Source organism: Ictidomys tridecemlineatus, chromosome 4 (assembly GCF_052094955.1).
Source record: "Ictidomys tridecemlineatus isolate mIctTri1 chromosome 4, mIctTri1.hap1, whole genome shotgun sequence".
NCBI lineage: Eukaryota > Metazoa > Chordata > Mammalia > Rodentia > Sciuridae > Ictidomys > Ictidomys tridecemlineatus.
In genome coordinates, this window is record NC_135480.1 from 57,479,686 (window position 1) to 57,491,884 (window position 12,199).

A 12,199-nucleotide genomic window follows, 5' to 3' on the forward strand; every position below is an offset into this window, starting at 1 on the left:
CAAAGCACTTGAAGACCTCTAAGCCCCTTGGTGGTAGCCATCACTCAATCCTCCACCCATCTAAAGAAGGCTTCTCTGCAATCCTGTGGCTGGTCCACCTCTCCTGCAGATCTTTGTTCCACTCTGTCCCTTGGATCAGCTACAGGGACAAACTGGGTCTCCACTTTTTGCCTTTAAGAGCCATCTTCTTACTAATAATCTCAAAGACTAATATTTAAAGAAGAAAATAAGGTCGTAGTATATGGCATAAAGCAGAAACTACTTAAGAGGAAATATTTGAGGCAAACCTCTGCTTCCTGTAACAGGAAGTTTATCCCTAACCCTCTGACTACCCATCTATCAATGCAAGCCCCTGCTCTTCTAAACGTTGGTCATACATCCCTTTAACGCAAGCCAGTCCATACCCCACTCCTACCACTCACCCTCCAATGAGGACTGTTCTCTATGATTTAGAACCAATATGACTTGGAACCAGTCTCTCTCAGAGCAATACCACATTTTATCATACTTTCTGCATTTTCAATTTCATCTCACCATCACACTGAAAGCATGGTAAATACTCAAGATGTGAAAGGTCATAATTAAGAAAAGAAGAAAGGGGAGCAAAAGAAAAAATGAAAGGAAGACAAATGCCGTTTTTTTTCTGTTTGTCCTATGCTTGTGCACAACAATGAATCTGTCTTAAAACAGTACTCATGTCCTTCAGTGCCTCTGCACAGTGTAGAAAATACTACCATTTGAAATTACAACCATTGACAAGGCTAAATTAAGGAGATGTCAGTCTTGATGATGATAGTGAAGAAGGTAGTATTTGTGATGTGATTGTGATGACAATGGTTCATTTCATGTCTTCAAAAAAAATATACTGAATGCCTACTGATATGGAAACTTGTGTATTCATTTATTCAAAAACGCACATAATGTTAATGTGACTAATGAAAAAATACACCAGGGCCTAGATAAGATCTTTTTATTAATCAAACATTTATTAAGAGCATATCACATGCAAGAATACAATAGAAATCATGTTCTACTGGGGATGCTGGACAGAGATCATTATATTTACACATATATACACCTTTATACATTATATACACATACACATTTATATGTATATATAATGACATATAAGTATGTGTATTACATATATAGCATAACATTATAATGATATATATAGTTTAGATTACCTAATGTATTATATATATCATTATATATTTATATATAATTATAAATTGAAAGATACATACACTGTACTCTGAGGTGAGAAAATGAGTGACTTGATGTAGTTAGAAAAATTTCCTCCAAGTTGTTGAGGCTGGAACTGAAGTTCAAGATGAGTAGAAGTAATGAAGATAGAACAAGGAGTTGTATTTCCATGAGGAGGAGCTGGGACAACCCTCGCTAGAGGGAACATACACATTTGAGGAACCTGAAGAAGGGCACTTGTGTAATTAGGAAGGTATAACACTCAAACAACACTATCAATTTCACAGATATGTACAATTTTAAGAACACATGAAAACACAGTAAAGTGGGTGCCAATGGTAGGAACTGGGAAGAGAATGAGAAGAGTTAGAAATGAAAACAAAAAATAAGAAACAGAACAAGAATTTTAAAAATTATTATTGTGTGCAATAAACTTAGAGCATGCTTAACTCAAGTCTCTGCTCTTGAGTCTTGAGACTAAAATTGAAGAAATAAAGTAAATAATTACCATTTCTTCCAAGAAGTAGAAGTATATAATATTATAGGAGTCATTGAGTTCATCCATCCATGTGACAGAAGTTGCCCTGTTTGTTTCAATGCCCCAAATAGATATCCAGTTCCTCTCTCCCTGAACCCCCCAGTCACTTGAATCTAGATCCATCAAAGTCCTGTTTCTTAGTTACTTGATGTATTTGTAATATCAGCACAAATAAACTATAAGCTTTTGGATAAAAATGGTATCAGAAAATTACTTGCTTAATTATTAGTTGAGATATAACAGCCCTTCTTAGTCTTTTTCCCTAATAGCTGAACATAACAGAATCCAGAAGTTATTTTGCAATTTACAGCCTCTAAGGATAACTTTATTTCCTTTATCTTCACTGTCCCCACCAGGCAAATGTACCTGAGCTGTGAGGCTTCTGCTCCATGGGAGAGGGCCACTGTGGCCCCTGATGTTCAGCTGATGAAAATTATACTCAAGTGGGATCAATCTGTTTGGAGCCTAGAATTGTGAACAAACGCTCCCGGATCTGCTTGGTTTTAACCCCATAGACAATGGGATCCAATGCAGGAGGAAAGAGCAAGTAAAGATTAGCAAGGATGACCTTGGCAGCAGAGGCTGTGGGTGGCCCAAAGCGCTGCATGACCACAGAAAGAAAGCCTGGTCCATAAAAGAAGAAGATGACACAGACGTGAGCTGTGCACGTGCTGCCTGCTTTTGCACGCGCCTCGGGTGAGGGAATACGCGTCACAGTCTTCACAATCTGCCCATAGGAGTAGGCAATAAAGGCCACATCCCCGACACCAAGAAAGACTGCCACGGTAAAAGCATAGAGGTTGTCCACAGTGGTGGCCCCACAGGCCAGCTTTACCACTGCCATATGTTCACAGTAGGTATAGGCAATCATGTGCGAGCCACAGTAGGGCAGTCGACGAGCCAAGCTTGGAAAGAAGATGGTCAACCCCACACCTCGAAGCACCACCAGGCCCCCAATCTTGGTGACAACAACTGGGGTCAGGATGGTTGCGTAATGCAGTGGATTACAGATAGCCACAAAGCGGTCGAAAGCCATGGCCACGAGCACCCCTGACTCCATGGCAGAGAATGCATGGATGACAAACATCTGGGAAAGGCAGGAGTAGGAGCTGATGGCTGTAGCATCAAACCAAAATATAGCCAGCATCTTGGGCAGAGTGGAAAGGGAGAGGACCAGGTCAACAAAAGACAGCATGGCCAGAAACAAAAACATGGGCTGGTGAAGACTGTGCTCTGTCCAGATGAGAAAAAGCAGGATGCCATTCCCAGTCAGTGCCAAGAAAAACATGAAACAGAAAGGAAGTGAGATCCAAATGTGGGCAGCAGTCAGTCCTTGGATGCCAACCAAGAAAAAGGTATGTGGGAAGAGGTGAGAGTTGTTGGAAAGAATCTCGGCCATCATCCCACATGGAAGAACAAAGGGCCTCTGCAAAGAAAAGCAGGCAGGTGAGTCACAATAATGGGGAAATTGGGAACTTGAGATACATGGTCTCATTACACCACCAACCACCACCACATAAATTTCCCCAATCATTCTCAGGGGGAAAGTAAAAAATAATTTTCAGTTCAGTCAAGATTTCTGCAAAATCTTCAAATACAGAAGAGGCAAGTTGGTAGGCAATACATTGAACAGGAAGTTCAGAAACCAGGTTCCAGGTTACATATCCCATCACATGTGGAATACAGGGCAATCCATATACTTTAAGGGGATGCCCAGGAATTGTTGAATAAAAATCATTCCCATGCAATTCTTATTCCCAAATTCTGCATGCTTGTGTTTGATTTAATCAGCACTGACTTCAGCTGATCCTCTGCCTTATTCTACTAAATTTCATCTGAGACCACCAAAAATCTGACATTAGGAAATCCCTTAATTTAGAGACATCCTACCCTTTAAACTTCACTTGAATGCCAAGACTAACCAATAACACGCTCCCTGATGACTCCAACATTGATCGTCTCTTCCTTGGATTATTCCCATCCATAGCACTTGCTTCACTTCCCAATATTACCATGTCTATCTGACTCCACAACCTCCCATGTCTTCCCCTCCTTCAAGGTGATATTGTATTGGAGTTGACACAAAGTTTATCATTGTGGTGACCTGCAGGAAACAGAGGCTCTTGGTAACAACAGCACCACGAAGGCCAAAGAATTCTGGATCACAGTCACCTTCTTGAGGGCAAGAAAGAAAACTGGCAGATTTGCCTTCCTGCTCTCCTCTTCAGGTTTTCACACTAAGAGTTTTCATTATTCACATCCCCAGGATGTGCCACATTCAATACCTCATTTTATGGGTTAGAAAACTGAGATCTGGAAAGAAGTAAATTACCCAGCATCATGGCTTTGTGTGAGTGAACCAGACCACTGCTCACATCTACTGGCCTCCAACCTAGATGACAGCACCCTGTCAGGGTGTAATCAAGGGCTCCTGTATGCCTCTAAGCCCCTCAGCCAAAGAGAGTAATATAAAGGGATTAAAAAATAGGGCCGATAGGGAGGACTTAGGGATTATGTCTTTCTGACATCTCAATACCTCAAGTACCACAATCCTCACTTGTGAGAAACAGACACAAGGACACACAGATACCTGGTTCTCAGGTCTGAGAAGTCTTTGGAATGTAAGATAAATTATTTCACCAATTCACATTCTAAGCATTAAAAAGGTACAGCCAGATTGATTTTATAGCCTCAATGACAGCAAAAGAGATCTCTAAGCATAAAGGAAAGAACTCAGCCTGGAACAAAGTCCAAGAAAGAAATGGCACAGCTTTAAAATGGCCAAGAAAGTTTCCTTTTTTATCTCCAAGAGAAATCACATAATTACTCCCCATGCTTTCAACCACAGCTGCCGAGGAGACCAGGCAATGATGGCAGAAGGTGTGTGGGCCGGGAAAGTATGAGTGGACCTAGAGTTTTAGTGTCATGAAATAGACTATCGAGAAGAAATCAACATACTGGTTCAGGGCACCTTTTCTGTCAAATGTCAGCTGTGTGACCTTAAAAGAGCATCAGGACACTTCAATTTTCCTCAGATGCAACATGATTATACTACAATCTATCTCAAAAAGGCATGGAGGGAATTGAATGAGATGTAATATGTAAAAATTCATTGTCAAATCTGAAAATAGTATGATTTTTAATATTTTTGTTTTCCTGAACTATAATAGACACTGCATTGAGAGGAGTCTGCTTAAGAATAACAAAAACTTTCAAAATTGAGAGACAATGCAAAGATAACCAGATACCTCCATGGGTGGATGCTATGTAGAAAACATGAGCTACCCAGTTAAAAGTACCATATCCCCCAGGCAATGCTCCCTCCTTTCTTCCCAATAGCATGTTGTTTCCCTCAGCAACCCCAGAGTAAAAGGAGTGTAAAGAGTTGTGGCTCTGATCATCAGAACATCTGCTTCAAATTATCTTCAAAACTGCCCTTAAACCTTTATCCCCAGAATATTGTCTCAACTATCCTCTTGAGACTCAGAAATTGCTCCTTATTATGTCCTGGTGCCTTATAAAACATCTGACCCAGTAAACTCAGATCCTCTACCTCTATCAAGGATGCAGGTAAAGAGAGGCATTGGGTCTAGGAACCAGAGAAGTCAGGGACTTGTGATTTGGGTGGATTCATAAACCTTCAGGTTTCACAGAGGAACACTTCCAAAGAACCTATTTCTAACCTAGGACTAGATAAATGTTTGCTTGTGATGGAGTGAGGAATTCTCATATCCTTAATCCCTCCCACGCCCTGTTCCATAAAAGGTCTTTCTTCCTTTTCCACCTTTGTTCCACCAAAGATCTAGATCAGTTTCTAACAAGGTAGACGATATTCCCTGTGTTTTTTATTTTTCCTACTAAAATTGACAGTGTACAATTCTACCCCAGGAAGGCTGATTGTTCAGATTTAGAAAAATTAAGAGGAAAGTTAATAGATAGATGTAGCCTGTATGTGTCTCTGTTTCTTGGTCCTATCCTTAGCCATTACTCACCAAAGAGCTGTAACAATCTCACCTACAAAAGAGGTGAGAGTTTAAGCTTCCAGGCAAGTCCCAAGAACAGGGTATTTAATGGGCGCTTTTTCAAGCACTGTCTGTAGGGATTGAAGGTGAAGTTTCTACCACCTAGAAACCAATTAGTACTTCTGCCTCCTCTTCAAACAAATTTCTAACTAGTTCTATTCCTTTTATTGAGACCCCAGGGAACAACCCTAGGAGGGAATATTTTGAACAGCATACTCCAGAGTAACTTGCCAAGAGGGAGCAAAGGCCCTACAGCCAAGAGCAAGAAGAGGCTTCCTACCATGGGGAATGGGACCACCCAACCTGATGATGGTCCAGAAAGATCTGAGCTAGGGAAGGTAGAGAAAACACAGAAAAATGTAAAGGGGCACCCCCTAGGACCAGGATAGAACATTGCCTAGAGGACTTCCAGTGAGACAGGAGACCATGAAAGGAAGAGGAGATTAATATGTGAGAGCCTTTATGAGAAGAGAGAATCTGTACAAAAAATAAGGCTATAGAAAATGGAAAATGTTTCCTGTGCCTAGCCTTGAAATGGTAGGTGTGAGGCTAGCCCAATCCTGTAGATTTTGCTATCCATATGTAATTTAACAATTCTGACCCTTTTTAATTGGTATCCCTACTTTTCACTTTCCTCTAAGTCACAAAAATCACTTCTGATAATAGTGCCAGATTAACCTGTGGGGGGCTATCCAACAATATTACAGTGCATTAGGAAAAGAGGAAATAGAGGGCTGATTTCTTTCAGTTTACATAGGAGAAGACATGGAAGAATGCATGATTTTTCACAGGTTCTTAAAATCCATAAAGAAATTTCTGATACTGGCAAAAAATGTTTTGTTCTATGAAGCTAAAGGAAAAATAAGAGCAAATTTGTAGAAATTTATACTTCAGAATGATAATCATTTCTGAATTACAGAGATAACCACAGGTTATATCAGAAGAGAATAGAACACAGTTTACTGGGAATGGTCGTATCCAGAATCTGGTCATCCACTTAGTAGAGCTGTGTTTTAAGGTAATGATTAGTTCAAAGAAAATGAGAAGATATAGCAGGTGTCATTTCAGGTAGAGGCAAGATAACAAACATTAATATGAAAGGCCCAGTTTGCTGATCAAGAAGGTATGCTTGGTAATAGTGAATTTTTGACAGATGATGCTATTACAACTCTTAGAGAAAGAGAGGTATAATGATGTAGCAAAACCCCAGTCCAGAAACCCAGTGGAGAAGGAAGGAACAGGCAGGACAGCAACAAAAGCAATACAAAAACCAGTCCAAGAGTAAATAACATGGACAGGTAACTGTAACAGGACTTAAGGCTCAGAAAAATAAAGAAAACTCTAGAATAGAGATACTAAATGTGGACCAGTCATGTGAACCACAAGACTAAAATTCTTAACACCTTCCTCTACAGTCAGAAATTGTATAAAACATAAAGAGATTGCAATAAGGATAATCCAAATACAGTCAAGAGTCCTTGACTTGCATCAATAATAGATGTCAGAATTTTTTTCTGAGTTCCTTTTAAGGTCATAGAAAGAAATACAGAGATTTAACTAGGTCATGTATAAGATATACATTAAACTAGGACAAAGCACCACAATCAGCAAAGCAGAAATACATGAAAGGATCTATGCCCACACCTTTTAGAAACACCTTGTGTAAAATTAAGCAGAGTAATAAGATACAAAGTCAATACAAAATTAACTGGATTTCTACATAATTATGCCTGTGGGGATCAGAGAAGCCTTCGAAAATGAGGCACCATTTGAAAGAATAGTTGAACCGCCGAAATAGAATGCTCCAGAATGACTCACTGGCATTAAAAAGAACACCAAACTCATAGAGCACAGAATTCTCAATGAACATCTAAGAGGGCAATGTGGAGGAAGCAGTGGAGAGGAGGGCAGTTTAGAGAAAAGTTGGGCACAGATTGTGGGAAGCGTGAGTGCTCTTCTGAGAGGAGTTAAATAAGAGGTGAAGGCGACACCCAACAAACAAGGACATTGTTCTAAGTAAGGCAGTGACATCTGCACATCAATGCTTTCATAGATTTCTTTCATATGTTTTTGTGGAGTGGGGTGGGGGTTACTGGGGATTGAACTCAGTAACTCAGATTCACTCAACTGCTGAAGACATCCCCAGTCCTATTTTGTATTTTATTTAGAGACAGGATCTCACTGAGTTGCCTCCACATCTTGCTTTTGCTGAGGCTGGATTTGAACTCACAGTCCTCCTGCCTCAGCCTCCTGAGTGGCTGGGATTACAAGTATACACCATCAAACCTGGCTTCATAATATGCTAGCAGAAGAAGAAGGAAGTGATATTAGCTAAAAGAAAAGTTGATAAAATCCTGGAACACAACAGTGACAATGGGGTAAAAAATGAAATTGGATCAAGGCTTTACTGGTAAGTTCTATTAAACTTTTAGGAAAGAAAGAACAATTCTTTACAAACTTTTAGAAAATGGAAATTAAAAAAAAATACATCCCAAACTACCTTATAAAGACATTATAAGATAGGAAACCCAGACCAATAACCTTCATAAAGAGATATAAAAATCCTTAACAAATTATTAGAAAATCAAATTCAGTAATATATTAAAGAGTAATGGATTGGGAATAAGTGGGGCTTATGTCAAGAATGCAAGATAGTTTATCTGGCAATAATTAAGCATATCTACCATATTTTATCTTGCAAAAATGAGTCAGTATAATTCAGAATATTAACAAAAAATGACAAAAAACATACATCTCATTCAACAGAGGCAAAAAAATATAAAACAAAAATCAACCTTCAACTTTCTCCCTCACCGCTCCATGTGCGTCCCTCCCGAAGCTGCGCGCTCGGTTGAAGAGGACGATCTTCCACGATAGAGGAGGACCGTTCTTCGGTCAAGGGTAAGGAGAAGCTGAGCTCCCCTGCTAGAACCTCCAAACAAGCTCTCAAAAATCAACATTCAAAATTTGCTAACATTCAATATTTAAAAAAAATAACTCTCAGTGTACTAGAAATAATAGAGAGCTTCCCAAGATGATAAAGAGCATCTATGTAAAGCATACAGTTGACACTACACACAAGGTAAAAGACTGAGGCTTTTTCACCTAAAATCAAAATTAAAGCACAGATACTCTTTCTCACTCTCATTCAACATTATACAGGAGTCTGTAGTTAGAGAAAAAAGACAAGAAAAAAAATCACACAAATTGGAAAGAAAAAAAAGTAATAGTTATCCTTTGCAGGCAACACAATTGTATATGCAAAATACTAAAGTAATGCACTAATAAGTGAATTTAGCAGAGTCATGAGATATTAATACAAAATTAACTGGATTTCACATAATATCCATGAAAAACTGAAAATTCAATTTATAAACATAATATTTAAAAAGTCACACATATATATGAAATACTCAGGGATAAATTTAATAAAATATATGCATCCCTTCCTTGAACATTAGAAAATATTGCTTAGAGAAATTACAGAAGATATAAATTGTAGAGAGAAGTGCTATACTCCTGTCTTGGAAAACTTAATATTACTAAGATGTCAGGTTTTCCCAGGTGGTCTATATATAGTGAATATGATCCAAATCAATACTGAAACAGGATATTTTGTTTATGTAAATTTGCAATGTTAAAGCTGGATCCAGTGGCCCATACCTGTAATCCCAGCAATTCAGGAAGCTGAGGCAGGAAGATGGCTAATTCAATGCTAACCTTGGCAAATTAGCAAGACTATCTCAAAATACAAAGGGCTTGGGGTGTAGTTCAGTGATAAACCATCCCTGGGTTCAATCCCTTGTACTTCCAGAAAAGAAAGTAAAGGAAGGAAGGAAGAGAAATAAAATTATTGCAAAGCTAATTCCAAAATTGGTATGTAATGCAAAGACCCTAGAACAGCTAAAAAAATTTTAGAAACAACTTACAAATGATCAAGGTTGGAAGACTTACATTTTAGATTTATTATAAATCAACAAAATTAAGACAGTATAATATTGGCATAGATATAAACACCAATAAACAGAACAGACATCAAAAATATATAAAAAATATGTAGTCAATTATTTTTTAATTAAAAGCAATTCAGAGGGTAAATTAATGAAGAATAAATTCATCAATAAAGAGTATGTAAATAGCTAGATATCAATATGCAAAAGCATAAACTGCAGTTCTTACTTTATATCACAGAAAAATGAATTTGAAATCACTCTTAGGAATAATATGAAAGTTAAAACTATAAAGTTTCTATGAAAAAAAAGTACAAAAATCTTTGCAACCTTATATTTGGCAAAGCTTTCTCTAACAGAAAACAAAAAGGATAAAATATAAATATAAGTTCATTACATAATTTTAATTCTATTCTTCCAAAGATACAAATAAGAAGATGAAAAGGCAAGCTATGGACTGGGTGGAAATATTTGCTCTACATATGTTCAAGAAAAGACTTGAATCCAGGATATATGAAAAAACTTTTTAAAGTGATTATATAACAAACAACCCAAATAAAAACAGTAAAAGTATTTGAACAAACACTTCTTAAAGAAAGGTATTTGAGTGACCTGCAAACCCAAAATGCATGTGAAAAGATGTTCAATAGCATTAGTTATCACATAAATGCAAATTAAAATCACAAGAACTTGCAATGACAGACAAATCAGAATGGTTAATTAATAACACTGACAATACCAAGTGCTGATGAGAATGCAGAAGCCCTGAATTCTCATACACTGCTGGGAGGACAGAAAATGTGCAACCATTTTATATTTGTTTTAATAAAACTAAGCATACACTTACTCTACAACCCAACAACTTCATGAGGGGGAAAAAGGTTTAAGCTGAAAAATACTCTTGCTTCTTGATCTTTTCCTTTATGTTTAGTTTTTTAAGTTTCAGTTTTTTATAAAGTTTTGTCTACCCAAAGATCATGAATATGTTCTTCTATGCTGTCATCCAGAAGTTTATTATTTTTAGCTTTCACATTTAGTCTTTTTTAATACTTTTTTATTTGTTCTTATTAGTTATGCATGATAGTAGAATGGTATAATGTATTTGGACATATTATACATACATGGAGTAGAACTTTCTTTCTTCTGGTTGTACATGATTAGAATTATATTTGTTGTATATTCATATATGCATATAGGATAGCAATGTTCAATTCATTCTACTGTCTTTCCTATTCCCATTCCCCCTCCTTTCCCTTCATTCATATTTAGTCTTGAAATGACTTTGTATATAAGAAAGGTATCAAGATTCATTTTTCTCTATAAACAGTCCACTGACCTTCTAAACTACCCAAACCTCTTACTAGAAAGACCACCTTTCTTCCACACTGCCTCTTGGCCATAAATCAAATGTCCTTACAGATGAGGTTTACCTTTTGACAGTTTGTTCTTTTTCATTGATCTCTTCATTTAGTCTTATGCCAAGGCCACATCACATTAATTATTGTAATTTTATGATAGATCTTGCTTGCATTGTGTAAGTTATCTAATATTGTTTTTCTTTTGGTGTTTTTCTCAAAAATGGGTGAGGAAGCAACAATTTTAAAGATTAGAGCAAGCACTATATCAGAATATCCAGGGAAATTCTTATCCCTAACTGTCAATATCATACATATCAATCCACTAGCATCACCTCTCACATTTTTATCTCATATGGAAAATTATTCTTAGATTCATGGGTTCCAGTAAACAACAGTAAACACAGTACAATAGTGACTCCCATGAGGAATCAACTTCATTTAATATATAATGGCAAGTCTTTCCACAACAGACCACTTCAGAAGATCCAAAAGGAACAACGAAAAAACCAGTTGCTGTGAGAGTATTTTCTAATTACTGTGGTCCCCAATTTCTACCAACTATATAGTTTTAGTGCTCATGAGGGCTTATGTCAGGAAACTGGCCACACAAATCTCAGCCTATTTATTTTCAAATTTTCATTATGCCCTACTGTATCTAAGTGATATGGAGAGATAGACACCCTTTAATCTGTAGGGCTTTAGAGACTTTCTTTATAATCTGATCTGTAGGAGTGAGCCCTACCACTCAGTTAATACAATATCATTAAGCGAGACATAGAAACTTCCTTTAAAAATATAATTGCCTCAATACAACTTTACATTCTTTGCCAACACTCCACAGGAAAAATTATAATATAAAGGTAAGAGTTCTTAAGAAAGCAGTTTGTCAATTTGAGTTATAAATTGTTATACATTTTAATTTTGATCAAGCAGTAAATCATAAGTAATTTTTGAACATAGGACTCTAATCACTTTCCAAAATAAAACCTTTATCTAATATTCAAAAAAATGTGTATTAATTTTCTGTTCCCATATTACTCATACAGGAGTACTTCAGGTACAGATCAAGTTGGAAAACAGATCTGGAGGGACGGTAGGAGGTATCCAACAGTAGAGACTTTAGAG

At 37.2% G+C, this 12,199-nt stretch overlaps 1 protein-coding gene across 1 annotated transcript; it reads right to left on the bottom strand.

Moving 5' to 3' along the window:
- Window positions 1-2,183: 2,183 nt before the first annotated feature.
- LOC101976886 (olfactory receptor 52K1) lies at window positions 2,184-3,143 on the bottom strand. The gene has a single exon (XM_005342335.3). It carries the CDS (start codon window positions 3,141-3,143, stop codon window positions 2,184-2,186), a length of 960 nt encoding a protein of 319 aa, XP_005342392.2.
- Between the last annotated feature and the right edge of the window lie 9,056 nt (window positions 3,144-12,199).

Bases quoted from the DNA above. Each gene is read 5' to 3' on its own strand.
- LOC101976886 (XM_005342335.3), bottom strand. From the start codon at position 3,143: ATGGCCGAGATTCTTTCCAACAACTCTCACCTCTTCCCACATACCTTT.